At 39.1% G+C, this 23,098-nt stretch overlaps 1 protein-coding gene across 2 annotated transcripts in view; it reads right to left on the bottom strand.

Annotated features, from left to right (window-relative positions):
* Positions 1-1,238: 1,238 nt before the first annotated feature.
* The window catches only part of zmat1 (zinc finger matrin-type 1), a 106,482-nt gene continuing 84,622 nt past the window's right edge, over positions 1,239-23,098 (bottom strand). For both annotated transcript variants that reach the window (XM_028804646.2, XM_028804647.2), the window contains exon 7: positions 1,239-4,554. In XM_028804646.2, the coding sequence (XP_028660479.1) occupies positions 3,468-4,554 (1,087 nt within the window). In that variant the 3' untranslated portion in view covers positions 1,239-3,467. The remainder of the gene's footprint in view (positions 4,555-23,098) is intronic.

The following is a 23,098-nucleotide window of genomic DNA, read 5'->3' as shown; positions in this document are numbered from 1 at the left end:
GTATTTACGGGGATGACATTCACTGACGTACACATTATAAACAGCAAACGGGACGATGGAAACAAAACGCACTCAGTACAAACATTGAAAACACTATTACTATGTAGCCCTGCTACATTTACCCCCACCCCCCCAACCTTGGACAAGGGAGGGCCGAAGTACGGCTTGAGATTGGCCACATGAATAGTGTTGAGCTTGGAGTTAGTGCCGATACCCCTTTGAATTTGGAAATTAACTGGACCGGTTTGTTTCAAGATTAATGCTAGACCTAACCATTTAGGCTCAAGCTTGGAGGAGAACCATTTGCTGGCATCCAAGAGGTGGTGGGCTCTAGTCCAGACCAAGTTACCCGGCCTGAAGTGTGCTTCCTTCCGCCGGGCATTATATAACTAGGCATGTCTGGATGTCAATTCCACCAACCTCTGTTGGATTCTCTGTTGAAATTCTTCTAGTTTTAAGGTGCTATTGTTGAGGGTGATTTGTGAACTAGGGGCTCTGGGTAAGAGTCAGTCGAACAGGACCTTCAGCTGTCTGCCCAGTGCCACCAAAGCAGGTGTTTCACCTGTGGCTTCGTGCATCGCGGTGTTCAGGGCAAACTGGAGCTCGGGGAGCCATTTATCCCAGTCCTGATGGCGTTCACCCACATAGGAGGCAATCATATGCTTCAGGGTCCAGTTCACTCATTCAGTTACGTTAGCCTGGGGATGGTATGCTGTAGTAAGATTTTTCTTCACTCCCCAGGCTATATAGAGATCATCAAGGACTGAACTTGTGAACTGGGGACCCCTGTCTGAAATGATGTTCTTCGGGACCCCCCAGCAGGTGAATATCTCATTCTTCAGGGTGGAGCTCACCTTGCTGGCACGGGCATCTGTCAGTGCAAATAGCTCCATCCACTTAGAGAAATAATCCACTACCGCCATCAGGACAGTCTTTTGTGAGCTGGTCATCGGGAATGGCCCCATCAGATTGCCCCCCAAAGTCTCTCCCGGTCCAACGACAATTGTCAATTGTAACATACCTGATGGTTTACCAGGTGGGTTCTTCAGCTGTTGACATGTGTGGCAGTACTTCACGTGGTAGCAAACATCTGTTCGGACCAATGGCCACCATGCCACCCCCAGTATCTTAAGGAGGGTTTTGGTCCAGCCAAGATGACCACCTAAAGGGCTGTCATGAAAAAAGTTCAAAAACTCGGGGATGAATACCTCCGGGACCACAAGTTGTTGCTCCCCTCATTGTCTGGTCTGATATTTTTGGTGGACAGCCTTCTCTTTATCAGGTTTGCAGTGGTGCCATTTTCTTTCCATTTTATTGTAATGGATTTATTGGTGCTCGGTGGGATATTAAAATTATGGATTTTTTTTATAACCCAAACCTCATCCATACTTTTCCACAACTTTGCTTCTGACCTGTTTGAAGTGGTTCTTGGTCTTCATGTTACTTAATTTGTGGTGCTGCAGAATCAGGAGCCTTTCAGAACAGGTCTGTTTATATAGACATTATGTGACAGATCATGTGACACTTTGATTGCACACAGGTAGTCCCCAATAAACTAATTATATGACTTCTGAAGTTAATTGGTTGAACCAGATCAATTTTAGGGGTTTCATAGCAAAGGGGATAAATACATATGCTCTCACAACTTTTCAGTTTTTACTTGTTTTTTAATATACACAAGGTATTTTATTTTCATTCCACTTCTACAATTTGAAATATATTGTTAAGTTCATTACATAAAATCCAAATGAAAAGTCATTTTAATTCCAGATTGTAATGAGAAAAAGCAGGGCAAACACCTCAGGGGATGAATACTTCCACAACACGCTGTATCCAAGATTAATAAGTGATCCTACATTTAGGAATAGGGGTAATTATGGATTTTTGGTTGGTACAGCCTAGCTGAAGTTTGTGGAACCAAAATTTAAATTGACTCTATTACAGACTGGTAAAATAAATAGCAAGAGTGACAGGGTGAAGTGCATGCATGAGACAGGATTGCAACTTTAATATATGGACAGAGTGACACTCTGAAAATAGTGCCCAAGCCAATTCAATCTTATAGTGAAGTTTGAGTGTTGACATCAGGCTGATAACCAAGAATATGAGATGTACAGAACCTGCCTTGACACATTCCTTTTCAAAGACTTTCAGAAAAAAAGTAATGACAAAGATGAAGATGAGCTGAAGACACAAAAGGAAAAAGATGTTCAAGTGAGCACAACCCCAGAGGCCCTGCCAAAAATGGGACTAAATATATCAGTAATTGTGTCAGAGTTCCAAGAAGACAGATTAGCAAACAATCCCAGAGGTGGTTATCAGGACCCTTAACAAGCAACTTACCTACCATAAAGCACAAAAATGTTGCTTAAGCAGTAACTGCTTCAGCAGCAAGAAATAACTGGCTTCTAATTAAAATACTGGATTGGAACAACAGTATCCAATAGCTGTGGCCCTACAGGACCTAATTTGAGAACCCTTCCTTTTTATATATATATTACACAAACACACATACATAAGCACACTCTGGATATATAGACAACGGATTTAACAATCACTATTTTTTCAAAAGGTGGCTGGTTGCCCCCAAATACACTGTCTTCAACTGTCATGTTCCTGAAGACACCCATGATGCCATACAGAACTAATGTAATTTTTTAGCAACAAAAATCTATTTATGGAGACTTCTAACTCATGAATCCATTTACTACTACTCTTCTTCCTCCCTCAGCAACCAATTCCATTCACCACCACAACAGCACACTACTTTTCCCAGGTATTCATCATCCTTCCTCCTATGTCTCCAACCCACAGCTAATTCATCCTCACAGGGCTTTTTGTATAATTTTACATTTGAATTCCTTACATTTAGTAAATTTATTCAAAACCACATGGCCTTGCTCATCACAAACCTTTCTAACATTGCTTCATGTTGGTCTTTTATTGATTATGTTTGTAATTCCTTAAAGAGAGCTGCCTCGATGCTTGTTAAGCCTGCATAAAGATACACATTCAACATACTGTATCACCTAAGAAGCAGAACTTGTTGTTAATCATAAGAACACTGTTGTTGTCTAACACTGATATATACATACTGTTTTCTTTTAAATTTTCTGAGTAGTGTTGCAGTTTTACTAATTTAACCTATAAGACACCTCAAACATTACTTGTTTTGAAAATACATACTTTTATATTATAAGAAAAAACTCAATGTTTGCTGCATGGATTTAAAAACTTTCATGTTTAAATACAAATGAAAAGAAAACATGAAAAAAACAGTTTTTCATTATGCTTACCAATTATTTTTAAGAGGGTTTCATGATTACACAGACAGCATACAATATTATTACCTGTCCACTGAACCGAAGGACTAGCTATCACAGGCACACACTTAGAATACAAGTTTTTCACCTGAGTCATACAATAACAGTAGTTATGTTAAATAAATAAGAATAGCAACTCTTTGATTACAGCCCTATAATTGATTCATCCCAAAGTTTTTCCTCCTCTGTTCGGCTATCCGTCTCTTCTTTCTTTTTTTTATCCTTCCTGTGCTTTGACCTGCTTTCTTTCTCCTTCCTGTGCTTAGATTTGTCTCTCTTCTGCCCATTCACTTCACATCCTCTCTTTGAATCAGAGTGATTGTGCTTATGTTTTTTTCGTGGTGTCTTTTCTTCTGTATCAGAATCATTCTCAGACTTTGAGTTCTCTGGGAAATCTCTTTTTGGTCTCCTTCCCTGATCATAATAGCTACTGTCATTGGCATCTGAACTACTGCCTTGACAACTACCATTAGATTCCCTGGTGGAAAGAAATTTTGCACTTTGTAAAAACTGTGACAGGCTAAAACCATCATTCACTTTACTCAAATCTCTTGGTGGTTTTATTCCAAGTGAAGGCTGTGATGGAACAATATTTTCTTGAGTAGAGGAGTATATGTTAGTCATGAAATATGTAGCTGGTTTATTTAAAGAGTCTCTTCTGAAGTATGGGTCAATAGTTACCAATGACTCAGCAGAAGGGTCATAGACATTCTGATGTTCAAATCTAGAACATTTAATAAGAGTTGCCTCCACACTCTCCCCAGTCTGAGCTAGTTTTTCCTGAGCTGATGGAGGTACTGGTGAGGCAAAATATTTATCCTGAAAACCAGGCTGTGTAGAAAGTGTGTTTCTAGGAGAGAAAACAAATGCATCTCTGCTTTTGCAAGGACCATGTCTTATGTTCTGAGGTAAAAAACCAAAATTTACTGTATCCAGAGATCTCTCATTTTTACACCGGTGGTTAACTTTCAACTTATGCCATTTTTTGTTGCCATTTCCTCCATGGAACAAACCCGAAGGAGAGAAACTGGAATATGAGCAATCACTTGTGATAATTTTGTCACATTCTTCGTCATACTCCTCTGTTTCATCTTTCTCATTTCCTTTTGTAACATACTTAGGTGATAGCCCTCTAGCTTTCTGAACCTGGACATAGTCAGACAGTTCTTCCTGAAAAGAAACATACACCTTCCTTTTTGAATCTTTAATCAGGTTAGAAACCTTGGATTCCCTGTGGAAAAAAGGAGGATATGTGAGATCTATTATGCATAGATTGAATTAAAGATTTTTACATATTTTAGATAGTTTGTCAAGGAATATTTATACATTAATGCATTTATTAATTATGTAATACTCCAAATCTGGACCTGGATGTACAAGAAATGCATGTAAAGAAACAGGTTGATTCAATAATGTTCTTCATTTTTGACTTTCTGCTGTTAATGAAATTTGAACTTGATGTATATTTTACCCAGTCAATAATCAAGGCTGAAACAGACACAAATTAGAACATTAGAACAATTCTGATGAGAACAGGCCATTCAACCCAACATGTTAGTAGTCCTATTCCCTTAGACTATCCAAAATAACACCAAGATTCAAAGGTTTTTATTCCATGTGTCTGTGGTAGGGAATCCATTCCCGGGCTACCGGATTCCTGGACATTTTTCATTCCCGGGAATGAAACTGCTGTAATTCCCGGGAAAATGGGAACGGCCAAGCTTGCATATATAGCGTGTAAAAGTGTAAAAATCGATCAAGAAATAACAGAGTTATAGTTGAAAATAATTAAGGTGGCGCCATTGCTGCAGCTTGCACTTCATCAGACAACAGCTTTGAACAGCAACTTGAAATTGCAATGCGTCAGTCTGTTGCATCCGCATTATCTGTGCCAAGAAACTTGCCATCACAGAATGATGACAAGAAACTGGATGCATGAGTAAAAGCTGAAATGGCGCTGTTTCAGAGCAACAGTACACGTGGGCGTTGTTTAGAACAAGTGTATCAGTATCTGATGATTGTGCCGCCTACTTCAGTGGAGGCAGAGCGTGCTTAGCGGCTGGCGTACTCTGCATGAAGGTGCGCTCTAGCGTGGATGACCACACGCTGGACACGTTAATAATAAAAATAATAATAATTCATTACATTTATATAGCGCTTTTTTCAGTACTCAAAGCGCTATCCATATAGTGAGGCACCGGGAAGTGAACCCACAATCTTCCACAGTCTCCTTAATGCAAAGCAGCAGCACTACCACTGCGCCACCTGTGAGGACGTTGTGCTTTTTACACTCTTATTACCACAACTAAAGATACATGTACTTATATGACAGCATGAACTGCTTGTAGATAAGGTTCGTCTTTTATTTGTGTCAACATATTGCAGTAGTTTTATTAAAAATAAGTGTCGGTCGTTTTAAAACCGTTCACATGTGAGATGACCGTGCACTGTGTCATCCCGGGCGCCCAGGATTCCCGGGAATGAAATGCAGGATTCCCAAATTCCCGGGAATGGATAAACCTGTCCGGGAATGGATTCCCTAGTCTGTGGTTCTTTGTGTTATTAAAAACTTTGATATTTACATGTAATTTGCCTTTTACAATTTTTCAACTGTGTCCCTGTGTTATTGTTGAAAATATATATTTTAAAGTAGCACCAGGGATGCACTGTATTAATTTCCTTCAAGATTTTAAACACAGTCAGTTATATAATCTTAAACTTAATTTACTAATATATAGTGGATGATGAATAATTTGACAAAAATGGCAATATTGTGTAGGGGAAAGCTATTGGGATAGGTTTCTTTCTTCTAAAAACTGCAATAAAAACTACTAATGTGCTTTTAAATATGTGGGTGTGTATTTTATAATCCCTAATAACTGCAATACAATATTTGGGGGAAAAAGCCATAGACACTTACTACACACATGTTCTGTAGTAATGATATATTTTCTGTAGTACAGTAATCTCTCCTCCATCGCGGGGGTTGCGTTCCAGAGCCACCCGCAAAATAAGAAAATCCGCGAAGTAGAAACCATATGTTTATATGGTTATTTTTATATTGTCATGCTTGGGTCACAGATTTGCGCAGAAACACAGGAGGTTGTAGAGAGACGGGAACGTTATTCAAACACTGCAAACAAACATTTGTCTCTTTTTCAAAAGTTTAAACTGTGCTCCATGACAAGACAGAGATGACAGTTCTGTCTCACAATTAAAAGAATGCAAACATATCTTCCTCTTCAAAGGAGTGTGCGTCAGGAGCAGAGACTGTCATAAAGACAGAGAAAGCAAACAAATCAATAGGGCTGTTTGGCTTTTAAGTATGAGAAGCACCGCGGCACAAAGCTGTTGAAGGTGGCAGCTCACACCCCCTCCGTCAGGAGCAGGGGGAGAGAGAGAGAGAGATAGAGATAGAGAGAGACAGAGAAAAACAAACATGCAAAAATCAATACGTGCCCTTCGAGCTTTTAAGTATGCGAAGCACCATGCAGCATGTCACTTCACTAAGCAGCTGCACAAAAGGTAGCAACGTGAAGATAATCTTTCAGCATTTTTAGACGAGCGTCCGTATCGTCTAGGTGTGCGAACAGCCCCCCTGCTCAATCCCCCTACGTCAGGATCAGAGAAAGCGCAAGAGAGAGAAAGAGAAAAGTAAGTTGGGTAGCTTCTCAGCCATCTGCCAATAGCGTCCCTTGTATGAAATCAACTGGGCAAACCAACTGAGGAAGCATGTACCAGAAATTAAAAGACCCATTGTCCTCAGAAATCCGCGAACCAGCAAAAAATCCGCGATATATATTTAAATATGCTTACATATAAAATCCGCGATAGAGTGAAGCCGCGAAAGGTGAAGCGCGATATAGCGAGGGATCACTGTATTAATTACAGTATACAATATTCCCAATAAACAATTGGCCGATGACAGTGAGAAACACGTAGAACAAAAAGCCAATTTATGTTTTCAGACATCTGACCAATTTCTAAAATTAACAAGTAAGAACTGTGACAAAAATTTCATAATCAAAATCTTACAATATTTCACATCACAGTAAAAAATTGGTGACCCTATTTGTTCAGTATCTGGTTATGCAAACTTTACTTGCACTAACTATCTATTCTATATAATTAAAATGGTAAGGTTTGTCTGTCTGTGATGCAAAAAACTTGTAAACCCCTGGACACTGAACCTTGATTTTAGTCTGAATCAACAGCTTATTCAGTGATATGCATAAAACTGCCCTTGAATTTGACATGTGGGCTACATCTGCCACAAAATTGGGCTTCATGTCCTTCTCAAGGCAAGCAGTAACATGGCTGCATATTGTGCATACTGCCGACAGAAAAAACATAGCAGCACACGCTGCTGTTCTTTTCTTGTCAGCGGCATGTGCTACATGCTGTTGCTGACAATAAAAGCACAGTGGCACATGGCGCTAAGAGGAAAAGAACTGGACTTTTGGTCCTTTTCACAGCAAGCAGTTATGAGCCGTGTTTGCCCTTTTATCAGTCATGGCATAGCAGTACTTGCCGTCCACTACACCCTGACCAGCAGGTCCACTCAAGCAAGCAGCATGTCTGTCAAGAAATAGGATGGCAGTGAAGGACATTGTAGCAACCTTGGCAGAATGAAATGGGGTGCTTTTGTGAGAGGCCCGCATACCACCTGTCCTTGTAAGAATAACATTTATGTGAACAATGAAAAAAATATCACTTTTTTAATTGTTTGACTAGAGTAAATGATTACTTGAAAACAGAAAACTGCTTTATACTGAAAATAAAAAGGCGTTGAAATATGTGAATTAGTCATGTACATAATTTATTTCTGAATTGAAAAATTAAGAAAGAACGAGTCAAGCATAGTTAGAAAACTGTATCTGCAAGGGTATTTTTAAGAGAAAACAAGATTTATGCCTGCCTGCGTGGTAGCGCTTTAAACAGAACAAAACAACAAATGCAAGCTTTGTCTTGATCTTTAAAGTTTCCTTTGGTAAAGGCATTTGATAAATACATAACAATGATAAAGCAACAAATCCAAATATTTATACTTTATAAAATGTATTTTTGCTTTACATATTTAATAGCTACTCATAGGGCACCACGGTGGCACAGTGGGTAGCGTTGCTGGCTCTCAGTTGGGAGACCTGGGGACCTGGGTTCGCTTCCCGGGTCCTCCCTGCGTGGAGTTTGCATGTTCTCCCCGTGTCTGCGTGGGTTTCCTCCGGGTGCTCCGGTTTACTCCCACAGTCCAAAGACATGCTGGTTAGGTGGATTAGCGATTCTAAATTGGCCCGAGTGTGCTTGGTGTGTGGGTGTGTGTCCTGAGGTGGGTTGGCACCCTGCCCGGGATTGGTTCCTGCCTTGTGCCCTGTGTTGGCTGGGATTGCCTCCAGCGTGACCCTATGTTCGGATTCAGCGGGTTGGAAAATGGATGGATGGATGGATAGCTACTCAAAATTACAGTAAGAATTTAACTGATTACTTAATATTCAACTAGAAATTAGGATCTGTCCGCCAGTGCGTTAATACTTTACTCACACCACAAGCACTTAAACATGTTTTCAGGGTCAAAACATACAGCCACTCTTGTCAAGACTCCATACTGAATAATTTTCTTGGACAATTGACCCACGGCTTTATGGTAGACCCATTGCACAGATATATTTTATTTGGTAGAAGAAAACAGTTTTAAAATGTGTGATGGCAAGATAAAAAAAAATTAGAAAGGGTCTGCTAAAATCACATAGCTCTTCCAAAGTCCACTTCAAACAAATAGAAAAAGAAACCAATTTAATTCTTTCACATACGAGTAAGTAGTATGATCATGTATCTTTCCAAATCTGATGCGGAAAGATTCAGAAAATTCAAAGTACTCAAGTACTTTTTCAGTATTCCTATGTATACTCCAAAATAACATCAAGTTGAAATTTTAAAATTTACATGACATTTCTTTCATTTATAATAAACTGAAGTTAAGCTGACTTACAATTTTATAATTAACAACTCTTAAATGAAAATAAAAGGTTACTTAACAATAATAATAATAATATATATAACATAATAAAGTAGTTCACAAAGCTATTTTTAGTAGTTTCTTTAACACTAGAATTACCAAAGCCTACGAAAAACTCGTAAACCCGCCCCACCTTAAATCCATTTGTACCTCTCTGTCAGCCTCTTTTGTCTTGTAAATGTGTCGATAAGCACAAACAGCAAGCAGCCTACTATCCCATCCTCCCACCGCCACAGAAACAGCAAAAACCTCTTCCAGCTCAAGCCTTGTTTATCAGGGACTGAGGTAGTACCTAGAGCTGTATAGGCTAAAAAATATATAGTTATTTGGAACACATGCATTTCATGTGTGTTCCTTGTCTACAAAGATCTATGTAAGTGCAGGATGACAGGAAATGCAAGAAATGAACTGGCGCCCATTCAGAGATTGTTCCAGCCTTACGCTGTATGCTTTCTGGGACTGGCGCAACCTTGGATAGATAGATGGATGGAATAATTAAAAATGCACTATGAAGATATTTCAATGTTCCTTAAAGGTTTTGAAAAATCGGCGTTCTAAGCTTACAGATGGCTTGACATTTATTAAAGAGCTGATTGTGTGGTGATTGGTTACTTGGAGAAAGAAAAGGAATGACAGGAATATGGGGTTAGAATGTCTGAAAGAGACAGTACTGATGCATTAAATTATTTTATCGAGGGTTGAGCACAGTGCAGCAAGCATCTTGCAGGAGGCAGGAACAATCTCTGGACAGGGCGCCAGCTTGTCGCTACCACTGTGCTAACCTGCCCCCAATCCCTATCATCACAAAAATTATATTAAGTATACATCCTAGAATTTAAATTGTTCAGAGAGCAGTAATATCATGAAGGTGATGTATTCTGTGTCCTGTTAATTCTCCCATAAGAGAAAGCCTGTTTATGGGAGCACATAGTGATTCACACACACATAGAGCACATAGAAGAACACATAGAATATGTAGCATTTAATGTGCTGCTTTAGTTACAATGGGATTTGAGAAACTAGTAAACGATTTTAAGATGAAGTTTATGACATTCTACTTTAATGACAAAATAAACTACATGATTAAAGTGAAAATTTCAACCTTTTTCCAGTGTCCCTTTTTTTTTCTTCTTTTCTCTCTCTCTCTCTCTACTAGGGGGCTCCGCCCCCTGCTCGCTTCGCTCGCCAACCCCTGGTGTTGTGAAATTATAAAGAGCGTGATGTATGAATGAGATATAGAATAGTGTGAAGGTGTAGATGACGCATATAGGAAGCAAATAAAGTTGTCCATGTCCAAAAACGGGCTCAGAGAGGTAGATGCCAACTTTGTCCATGGTTTGTCCTTGTGATTTGTTGATGGTCATGGCAAAGGCAGGTTTAATGGGGAACTGTCGCCGTTTAAGTGTAAAAGGTAATTCCAGGTCAGAAGTTGTAAGGTCAATTCTAGGAATTAGAACAGTATTGTTAGCATGTGATCCTGTAAGAAGTTTTGCTTCAATAACATTGTGTGGCATGGTGTTGACGGCTAAACGTGTACAATTGCATAAACCCTGTTTAGTGTTAAGGTTTCTTAATAGCATGATTATTGTTCCGTTTTTAAGGCTAAGATTGTGTTGTGGTAATCCGGCTGGGTTAATAGTGTTCAAATATTCTAAGGGGAAATTAAGATGGTCATTGTCGCCATCAGAGTCAACTTTGTCAGAGCTTAGAAAGAGCTGTGCCTCTCCAGGAAGTAATGAAATGACCTGGTTATTAATGTGATCAACATTAATATTTTTTGGACATAATATAGTTCGTTGTGTTAAAAGGGATATTTGGTGTACAGTAATCCCTCACTTATCGCGGGAGATAGGTTCCAAGGCCGACCGCGATAACTGAATTTCCGCGAAGTAGGGACACTATATTTATTTAATTATTTAACGTGTATTTGGACGTTTTTAAACCCTCCCTGTATTGTTTACAACCCACCATTTACTCTATTAAAAACAGGGACAACTGCTAAGCAATATGAAATCGGTAGAAAAGTTTACACTTACTGTATAGCGAAGTACACGTAGCAGCTTGTAGGCGGTCATGACGTCGTCGACCTTATTGCAAAGATTCCTAAAGCAGATTCCATCCAGACTACTGCCTTATCACGTCCACTTGCAACTCATTTTGCACCCTGGTTAAAGGACACTGCGGTCGTAGATCTTATATGCTTTTCCTCCTTTTTAAATAAAAAGAATCGATGTCCTGCACCGGTGTAGCTGTTCCCTTCCTTCAACATATCCAAAACTTTTACCTTTTCTGCAATCATTTGCATCTTCTGTTGGTGCTTGGACACGGCCCCTGAAGCATTAGCACGTTAATGATGAATGAGTGACATGAGACTTCCTGGTTAATGCAACACTCCGTCGCTGAGCCAATCAGCAGCACACAGGAACTTAACTGCGTGCTCTGATTGGGTAGCTTCTCAGCCATCCGCCAATAGCATCTCTTGTATGAAATCAACTGGGCAAACCAACTGAGGAAGCAAGTAAAAAGACCCATTGTCCGCAGAAACCCGCGAAGCAGCGAAAAATCCGCGTTATGTATTTAGATATGCTTACATATAAAATTCGCGAAGTCGTGAATCCGCGAAAAGTGAACTGCGAAGTAGCAAGGGATTACTGTAATGAGATTGCTGTTCCAAATATCTCCGAAACTCTTTTGAAAGCAATGCCAATTGTCTGCGTGCTTTAAGGTGGACTGAAGAATAGCCGAGCGCATGGCATGTGGAACAATAGCTAAGCACTGTGTAAAATCTCCTCCTAATAAAAGTACCTTTCCTCCAAAGGGAATATTATTATTCATCAACGTTTGTAGAAGTTTATCAATGGTGTTGAGTAAGTGACTGGATGCCATTAGATGCAAAAGCAAATGAACTATTGTAGGATCTAATGCAGTTCATAAAGTTTTTACTTTCAGGTACTTCGTTAGTTAGAAGCTTCTGTAGATATGCAGGATATGAATGTAAAGGAGGCAGTCTAATTTGACCCTTTTGACAACAACGTGTATATTCATTACTTGTAATGCCAGTTGTTTCTTTAGGGAAGTTAAGTGAATGACAATGACTGCAAATGACATTCATTAATCCCAATGAATTTTCATGAATAGTGGACTCATTATTGAACGCGTTGTCAGCTAACTGGCGCAATCGTTTAGCAGGTGTCTGTCGTTGATGTCCTTGACGTGTATCTTTTGTCTGTGCCGTTTGAGAGGCGCGTCGTTGTATGTGCAGGATTTGGGACGTGCTATTCTGGAGCTGTAATCGATTTGCCTGTGCTGTGTGAGAAGCCCGTTGCAGTTTACGGCGTTCATTGTTTGTATTGAGCCTTGCCCGTTTTTGTATGTCGGTTAGTCGAGCTCTCTCTTTTTGGAGCCTTGCCTGCTTGTTTTCCGGCATTTCAGATGCGCGTTGTAGACGTCTGCGTTTATTTATTTTGTCCCTTCGCTGCCGTTTTTGTATCTCTGAGACTCGATGTGTTTCGTTTTGAACCCTTGCCTGTTTCGATGCAGCACTTTGAGACGCGCGCTGCATGCGTCTTTGTTCATTGTGTCTGTCCATCTGCGCTCGTTTCTGTAACTGTGTTAGTTGAGCTTTGCATTTTTGGAGCTGAGACATTTTTTCTTCCGGGGTTTCAGAAGCGCGTTGTAGGCGCCAACGTGTATTGTTTTTTTTTCATGCGGGTTCGTGTGTTTGGTCCCGTCACTCGAGCCGTATCGTTTTGTACCCGTGATCGTGAATTCATGACTTGTTTGTTCTTCAGCGTTAGAAATATGGATAAGTAATAAGGAGGATCGCACTCACTGTTAATATGGAGCCTTTTCTGTGGTTGAACGGTTAATAGTGCATCAGTGTAATGAGATCGACCTATGCTGCATAATTTGAATGTGTTCAGATGACGTATGTTTAATACGGACGGTTCGTTCAGTAATGGGGCTTTGTGTCTCATTTCTTATTTATGTTAGTGTGGTCGTGGGTCCGAATCCTCCTTTTTGTGTATGTTTCGTGTGCTATGTCCGTAGTCTGTCCCGTTTCGTGTCCAATGGGTTTGTGTGGCGCTCGCGTCTGACTTCTTTTTTTTTTGTGTGCTAGGGGCGCGTTGCCTCACTTTTTTTATCTCTGTTAGTGGAGGGGGTGTTTGTGTGTCATGGGTCTGAATCCTCTTCTTTGTGTGCGTACCGTTTCGTGTGCTATGTGGCGCTTGCGTCTGACTCCTTTCTTTTTGGTGTTCTAGGGGCGCGTCGCCTCATTTCTTATTTCAGTTACTGGAGGGGGGCTTTGTGTGTCGTGGGTCTCAATTCTCTTCTTTGTGTGTGTTCCGTTTCGTGTGCCATGGGCTTCGTGCGGTGCTGTATGCGGTGTCGGCATCTGACTCCTTTTTTCTGTGTGCTATGGGCGCCTCATTTCTTATTTTACGTTGCTTTCCATCCGGTTTCCGTTGCTTGGAAGGGGGGTTTTGTGGGGGCGCCTGCGCAGTACATCTTTTGCGTCCACGGCCCATGTCTGGATGTCCCTGCGTCCATCCGGTTTACCATTCTCGTTTAGTAATATGGATTACGCTTCCATATGATACTCAGACAGTGGGCTATGACTCGCCTTTTCACGGCAAGTTTGATATCTGACCACTTCTTTTTTTTATTTTGGGTACTGTGCGACTTTCTGAACTTGAACTTTAGAGTTCTCAGCCACTCTATGTCACTCAAACTTTCTTTTGTTGTTTATACCACTGCTTAAACCAACAACTAGTATGTTTTCCCTTGCCTCCACTTGGTATTTGCTGAAATTCTTCTTGATTCACCCGTGTTATTGCCATTGTCCTTTCACAGAACGCTGAACTTAAGAGGCTATTTATATTGATTTGCATATTCAAAGAGGCGTAATTCTGGGAGGAGTCGGGGTGGGGCGGCAGGCGCGTGCACGTGCGTTACATTTCATACTGACCAGGATTTATGTAGAAGAACATGGAAGTTGGCGTATGAACATATTTATGCATCTGGATTTTTTTTGTGCATACTCACATTTCTGTTTTTGCCCATACACCATATTTTAGTGTGAATTCTATACAGCGTTATACATGAGGCTCCAGATAATGTAATATTAAATAACTTAGCTCTACAGAATTTTTCACATGTCTTGATCACCACTTGATGTACTAATCTATGGAAGGCCAACAAATGTAATCTATTAATCAGTTCCATTGTCTTAATACTACTAAATAACCTGCAATATAAGAATTCTGATCCCAAAAAAAAAAAAACTTTCTTCCAAGGCAGAATCAGGAGGAAATAAAAGTCCTGTGGGTATACAGGTGCTGGTCATAAAATTAGAATATCATGACAAAGTTGATTTATTTCAGTAATTCCATTCAAAAAGTGAAACTTGTATATTAGATTAATTCATTACACACAGACTGATGTATTTCAAATGTTTATTTCTTTTAATGTTGATGATTATAACTAACAACTAATGAAAGTCCCAAATTCAGTACAGTAATCCCTCCTCCATCGCGGGGGTTGCGTTCCAGACCCCCCCGTGAAAGGTGAAAATCCACGAAGTAGAAACCATATGTTTATATGGTTATTTTTATATTGTCATTCTTGGGTCACAGATTTGCACAGAAACACAGGAGGTTGTAGAGAGGCAGGAGCTTTATTCAAACACTGCAAACAAACATTTGTCTCTTTTTCAAAAGTTTAAACTGTGCTCCATGACAAGACAGAGATGACAGTTCCGTCTCACAATTAAAAGAATGCAAACATATCTTCCTCTTCAAAGGAGTGCGCGTCAGGAGCAGATAATGTCAGAGAGATAGAGAAAAGCAAACAAATCAATAGGGCTGTTTGGCTTTTAAGTATGCGAAGCACAACGGCACAAAGCAGTTGAAGGCGGCAGCTCACACCCCCTCCGTCAGGAGCAGAGAAAGAGAGAGAGAGAGAGAGAGACAGATAAAAACAAACAACCAAAAATCAATACGTGCCCTTCGTGCTTTTAAGTATGCGAAGCACCGTGCAGCATGTCGCTTCACGAAGCAGCTACACAGAAGGGAGCAAAGTGAAGATAATCTTTCAGCATTTTTTGATGAGCGTCCGTATCGTCTAGGTGTGCGAACAGCCCCCCTGCTCAATCCCCCTACGTCAGGATCAGAGAAAGTCAGTGCAAGAGAGAGAGAAAAGTAAGTTGGGTAGCTTCTCAGCCATCTGCCAATTGCGTCCCTTGTATGAAATCAACTGGGCAAACCAACTGAGGAAGCATGTACCAGAAATTAAAAGACCCATTGTCCGCAGAAATCCGCGAACCAGCAAAAAATCTGCGATATATATTTAAATATGCTTACATATAAAATCCGCGATAGAGTGAAGCCGCGAAAGGCGAAGCGCGATATAGCGAGGGATTACTGTATCTCGGAAAATTAGCTAATCAGCTAATTAACTCAAAACACCTGCAAAAGCCTTTAAATGGTCTCTCAGTCTAGTTCTGTAGGCTACACAATCATGGGGAAGACTGCTGACTTGACAGTTGTCCGAAAGACGACCATTGACACCTTGCACAAGGAGGGCAAGACACAAAAGGTCATTGCTAAAGAGGCTGGCTGTTCACAGAGCTCTGTGTCCAAGCACATTAATAGAGAGGTGAAGGGAAGGACAAGATGTGGTAGAAAAAAGTGTACAAGCAATAGGGATAACCACACCCTGGAGAGGATTGTGAAACAAAACCCATTCAAAAATGTGGGGGAGACTCACAAAGAGTGGACTGCAGCTGGAGTCAGTGCTTCAAGAACCACCACACACAGACGTATGCAAGACATGGGTTTCAGCTGTCGCATTCCTTGTGTCAAGCCACTCTTAAACAAGAGACAGCGTCAGAAGCGTCTCGCCTGGGCTAAAGACAAAAAGGACTGGACTGCTGCTGATTGGTCCAAAGTTATGTTCTCTGATGAAAGTAAATTTTGCATTTCCTTTGGAAATCAAGGTCTCAGAGTCTGGAGGAAGAGAGGAGAGGCACAGAATCCACATTGCGTGAGGTCCAGTGTAAAGTTTCCACAGTCAGTGATGGTTTGGGGTGCCATGTCATCTGCTGGTGTTGGTCCATTGTGTTTTCTGAGGTCCAAGGTCAACGTAGCCGTCTACCAGGAAGTTTTAGAGAACTTCATGCTTCCTGCTGCTGACGAACTTTATGGAGATGCAGATTTCATTTTCCAACAGGACCTGGCACCTGCACCCAGTGCCATAGCTACCAGTACCTGGTTTAAGGACCATGGTATCCCTGTTCGTGATTGGTCAGCAAACTCGCCTGACCTTAACCCCATAGAAAATCTATGGGGTATTGTGAAGAGGAAGATGCAATACGCCAGACCCAACAATTCAGAAGAGCTGAAGGCCACATTCAGAGCAACATGGGCTCTCATAACACCTGAGCAGTGCCACAGACTTATCAACTCCATGCCACGCTGCATTGCTGCAGTAATCCAGGCCAAAGGAGCCCCAACTAAATATTGAGTGCTGTACATGCTCATACTTTTCATGTTCATACCTTTCAGTTGGCCAACATTTCTAAAAATCCTTTTTTTGCATTGGTCTTAATTGATATTCTAATTTTCCGAGATACTGAATTTGGGACTTTCATTAGTTGTCAGTTATAATCATAGATAGATAGATAGATAGATCATCAACATTAAAAGAAATAAACATATGAAATACATCAGTCTGTGTGTAATGAATGAATCTAATATACAAGTTTCACTTTTTGAATGGAATTACTGAAATAAATCAACTTTGTCATGATATTCTAATTTTATGACCAGCACCTGAACTTGTTGACGGAATCAATTTCTCTAACACTAGTCTAACCTCATTATAAATAATCAATGGCTTTGGTGGTTTCTGCTAGAATATTCTCTTATCCTTCCACAATAATTTTTTAATCATGAAACTGTTAAGATTTAGCATCAGCCCCAAATTCTTTTCACAAGAATAATTATGGGTAACTCCATTCTTTACCCAATCAATGTTATTTAAAAGCAATTAAGTTTCTATTGCCCACAATATAATTTTTCTCAAATATAGGAAATCATATGGGTGCACTGTGTGTCAGGAAAACAGCATTGCTCCTACTCTATTAAAAGCAGCATAGACACTGATTTCAATTGTAAAGAAGGACATTTTCTGTTTATAAGGCAAGGCACAACGTACAAAAAAATGAATTCTTTTAACGAGACAAATGCTACTTCAAGGGGTCCAAACAAAGTTTTTAGTTGTTTTCTTAAACAAACCGTTAATTGGTGCCACAAATTACACTAAAATTTTTAATAAAACACCTACATCGGTGAAGCTGACAAAATGTTGCATTTGTTTTGGGGACTTTCGGTTCTATAGGATTGCAACAAATATCTTAACAAAAGAGTGGTGTAGGTGAATTTGCTAAATTATAAGGCATGCCTAAATATTCATGATGCACTGTACTAATGTCAGATTTTCTACCCCCTTCTCTAATCCTTTATAATATGCACTATGGAAATTTAATTTGGTATGAATCATGGAGTTAGTCATCTGGTCTAGTATTGATGCAACTGACAGCAAGAGGTAATAGCTTTTAATAATTATTTTATTTAAATTCCTGTAGTCAGTGATGGATTGTAAAGAGTCATGCTTATTTTCCATAAATAAAACCTTGCTCAGAATGAACTGTTAGATAGTCAAATAAAACCATTGGCTCAATTTTGTAGAATACAGTTTTCCACTTCTTTGTTTTCTGGCTTCAGCGATTTATATAATCTACCCTTACGTAAGGATGCTCCTAATGCTCATGATTATGCTCATAGCTGTGGATTTTTCCTTACTAAATACACCAGTTTGTCAGTTTATTGTTATTAGGGGAATGATCAATTTAGGGCTAGGATCAGTTATCCTCCCTGGAATTATACTTCTTAGTTTAACAACTCCTATTTGTGCTCAAAGGGATTTCTTATATTGTGTACCCTTATCAGTCAAATAAGGATATTCAGGGGCAATTACAAAGGAAAAGGTGAAGTATCATGAAGAAATAAAATCTACAAAAAAAGGAAATGGCAGATTTATCTCAATAAACACATTTTTTTTTTCTGACAAAAAGTCAAAAATCTCCTAATAACTACCGGGCACATTAATGAAACTGTAAAAAATATTTGGAGATTACTTAGCAAGAACCCTTAAGAAAGCAAGTGATTATTTAAAATATTTTTGACAATCACTGAGATCTGTAAATACTAGAAGCTTATAAAGGGAATCCCAATATATACAAATGGCGATGGAAATGACCTTATCAATGATAAGGGTGGTGTTTACAATATTATCACAGTAGTATGTCAGAGTTCTGTGAGTAAGCAACAAAACCATATTAGGGACTGAATTTCATTTGCAGAAAATGGGAGTATTTCTCTCTCTCTTTAAAGCTGCTTTTATAACAGTACACTTTTCAAATCAGCTTTGTCAGAATTTCTGGTTTGTCAGGTTTGTGTCATTTGTTGTAAGATTATGCATTAGCTGGTTAGTAACACTTAGAGTAGTATTTAATTTGCATGGGTGTAAATTGTATTCGTCACTGAAAGTTGGAGATACTGAAGAAGTACTTCTGATTGCTTGTTCCTACCATCACTGAGAAGACCCCGGCTGTAAGGATCATTACCTCAGGACCACTTCTGATGATGACAAGATCAGATGAAGCATTTAGGAGACTTCACTCCTTGAACAACTGACTGAAGACTTTCTGTAAATAGAACCATTTCAGCTTTGTAGATAACTGGGATCTCTTCTGTGAGACTGTGCTCCTTCGGATAGGATGGCCTACACCACAGTAGACTCGGAGCTTGGGTCCTCTCACAAAACATTGCTAAGATAATATAACGCGCTTGCCTATTGAATAATATGTTTAAGACAGATATGAATATGTATTAAAATATAATGGATGTATAAGGGCTTTATCTAAAGAAATTCATTGCATTAAACCTATTATAAAAAAATATCTGCTAGTATATGTATCCCTAGTCAACCCGAGGCTTGTGTAAAGCTGTGTGCCAACACACCTTTTAATATGGCTTTATTTAAAATTAAGGATTTAACCAGTAAAACGTTTTATGTAAATGACTTTATCATGGATAGGAAAATAGATTATTTAATTCTATGTGAAATATATAATAGTGCTAATATCCTTTTAGAAGCTGGTCCTCTGGGATATAATTTCTTTCATTCTGTTCTCCAAGGGAAGAAGGTGGGGTTGACCTTGTAAATATTTTTCCTAGACAGTTGTTTTCATCCAACTGCAATGTCATCAGTCTTGGTAATTTCACATCTTTTGAGTATCTCGCACAAGTTATTCAAGGAGTTTCACATTCTCTACTACTTACCGTTTATTGTCTGCCAAAATGTAACGCATTCTTTATTAATAAATTTTCAAATCTATTATCTATAATAATAGCGGCTTTTGATAGGTTTGTAATACTGGGTGATTTTAACCTTCAAATAGATGATCTGGGGGATGGCACGGCAAGAGAATTTATGAACCTTCTGGTTTCATTTGATCTTCGTCAGCATACCACCCAGCTAACACATAAAGGGGCCACACCCTGGATTTAGTCATATCAAAGGGACTTAATATTAACATAACACAGATTCTGGACATCAGCATCTCTGATCATTACTGTATTTTTTTTTTTTTTTTTTTTCAGTAGCACTATCTGTGACTATAACCAAAGAAGTGTACTGTTAAGTGGTGTTATTTTGACACCACAGTTGCTGCCAGATTTCATAATATAATTAAAAGTCAACCTGAATTCACTGGCTTTTCCAGTGCAGGCAGTGATGTAAATAATATGGTAGAGCATTTTAATGCAAAGATACAGTTCACAGCAAACCAGGTAGCACCCGAAAACATTAAGAAGTTATTTACAATTGTAGTATTGTGAAACACTGAGACAGTCTGTAAACTTAAAAGAGAAAAAATTAAAAATTACAACAGAGAAAAATGAAACTAACAAATATAAAACTAAATATAATTCAGTAGTGCATCTAGAGAGAGCATTTTTACTTTTCTAAAATTATTAATAATAGTGCAGGAAATCCAAAGCTTATTTTCAACAGTTGATCGCTTTTTAAACTCAGCTCCATTAGCACTGAAAACATCAGAGACTAAAAGTGAAGATTTTGTAGTATATTTTAGAGCAAAGATTGATAATATCAGACTTATTGTAAAACTGATTTCGAAGAAAAATTTTGTTGAGCATCAATGCGCTCAGCACTGTGAACTTAGCTGCATCACTAAAATTAGTTTATCAGAGCTTCAAATAGTAATTACTCAGTAACAGTCCACTTATGTATTAGACCCCATTTCTACAAGCATCTTTTTAAAGAATTTTCGGATCTACTTAACAACAATGTTCTTGACATAGTAAATTGTTCATTATATTCTTGCATTTCCCCAGATTCTTTCAAAAAAAACTGCTGAAAATTAAAACTCAGCTCAAGAAAAATAACCTTGATTGCTCTATCTTAGACAATTATAGGCCAATGTCCAACTTGCCTTATCCAAGTAAAATACTAGAAAAAGTAGTTTTTCAAATAAGTGCCTGCAATCCTCCATAACAGCCGGACATAGAAAGAGCACCATCAGTACAGACACCATTGCATTTAGTCCACTCCAAATTATTTTCGGATATAAAAGTATCAAGGATTTCAAACAAATCTTGAGTCTTAGCACCAGCAGTGATACTTTTACAAAAGAGAAAGTCTTCTACAATGTTACTACCTTCTATAAATCGTACATAGCAAATCAAGTGAGCATAATTATTATTATTATTATCAGTGGCCTCATCCAGCTGCTTCTGTGACTGATGGTGTTATTGGACAAAGGTACTTTTGAAAGCATCTTTCCAGGAGACTCACCGATCATAATGTTCATCATATCTATAGCAGCTGGTAGAATGAGTTCTTCTGCGATGGTATGAGGTTTCTTACATTTTGCGATTGTATGTGCCACCTTGTAAGATGTTAGCAATGCAATGCTTGGTATTGATGCCTGCTTATAAAAACTACCTTTTTGTTGATTTAACTCTTAACTTTCTGGTAGAGTACTACTACCATGCTGGGATGATTGGTTTCTAAATGGCGTTTCAACTAGGTAGCATGCACTCTGGTGCCAAAACTTTCATACACAGTAAACACTGCGGCCTTTCTTCACCATTGACTTCTGTCAACATAAAACCAAAGTCCAAATAACTGTCATCATATTTTCGATATTTGCGCTTCTTCACACTCTGATTGAAGTTGCCACTGGTTGATGGTGTGCCCTCTTTATTTTCACTCTCACAACATTTATTACTTTTTAGTAAAAAACCGATCCATTTTTAAAAATACACGCGAGCAGAAATACTTCAGAAACTTCACTTGACTTAATCACAACAATATACAGTTGATTCAATCTCCAAAAAGTAATTCAACACTAAGACCGCGCAAAACCAACAGCTATTTATATATGAACACGAAGTACCGAGAAAGTTTGACAAACTACTAAAACAATCGAGAAACTTAATTATTGTAGAGCACCATCTAGTAACCATTTGTAGAGCCTTCCGCAAACAGTTATTACTGTGAGTTACTGGTTTGCACCAGGTCCGCCAGATGTCGCATCCTATCACACTGAATTGAAAATGGAAATAAAATTATGAAACTTTTGTAATATTTTGCGGTGCAGCAGTGAGGAAGCACACTTTGGGAACCACTGGTCTACAGCTTGTCCAGAATGTGATAATTTTAACCAAAAAGAAAAAATATGAGCATGTAACCCCAGTATTAATATCTTTACATTGACTGCCAGTGTCCTTTAGAATCAATTTTAAAATATTTCTACTTGTATATAAGGCTCCTAACAATCTTGCCCCTCCCCCTGACATTTCAGAATGCCCATTTTCTTATGCACCAAATCATAACCTTAGATCTGCAAATAATGGTTTGTTCGTTATTCCAAAAACTAAGCATAAAAGAACTGCTCAGGCAGCTTTCTGATGTTATGCACCTCAACTTTGGAATAATTTACCAATAGATATATGCCAGGTAGGGAATCCATTCCCGGGAATTCCACATTTCATTCCCAGGAATCCCGGGCATCTCACATGTGAACAGTTTTAGAACGACTGACACTTATTTTTAATAAAACTACTGCAATATGTTGACACAAATAAAAGACTAACCTTATCTACAAGCAGTTCATGCTGTCATAGAAGTACATGTATCTTTAGTTGTGGTAATAAGAGCATAGAAAGCACAACATCCTCACAGGTGGCGCAGTGATAGAACTGCTACTTTGCAGTAAGGAGACTGTGAAAGATTGTGGGTTCGCTTCCCGGTTCCTCTCTGTGTGGATAGAACTTTGAGTACTGAGAAAAGTGCTATACAAACGTAATGTATTATTATTATTATTATTAATGTGTCCAGCGTGCGGTCGTCCGTGCGAGAGCGCACCTTCGTGCAGAAGTACGCCAGCTGCTGAGAAAGCATGCTCTGCCTCCACTGAAGTAGGCAGCACAATCATCAGATACTGATACACTTGTTCTAAACAACGCCCGCGCTTGCCATTGCACTGAAACACCGCCATTTCAGCTTTTAGTGATGCATCCAGTTTCTTGTCATCATTCTGTGATGGCAAGTTTCTTGGCACAGATAATGCGGATGCAACAGACTGATGCACTGCAATTTCAAGTTGCTGTTC

Source organism: Erpetoichthys calabaricus, chromosome 7, assembly GCF_900747795.2.
Source record: "Erpetoichthys calabaricus chromosome 7, fErpCal1.3, whole genome shotgun sequence".
Lineage (NCBI taxonomy): Eukaryota > Metazoa > Chordata > Cladistia > Polypteriformes > Polypteridae > Erpetoichthys > Erpetoichthys calabaricus.
This window is presented reverse-complemented; position numbering and strand designations above follow the sequence as displayed.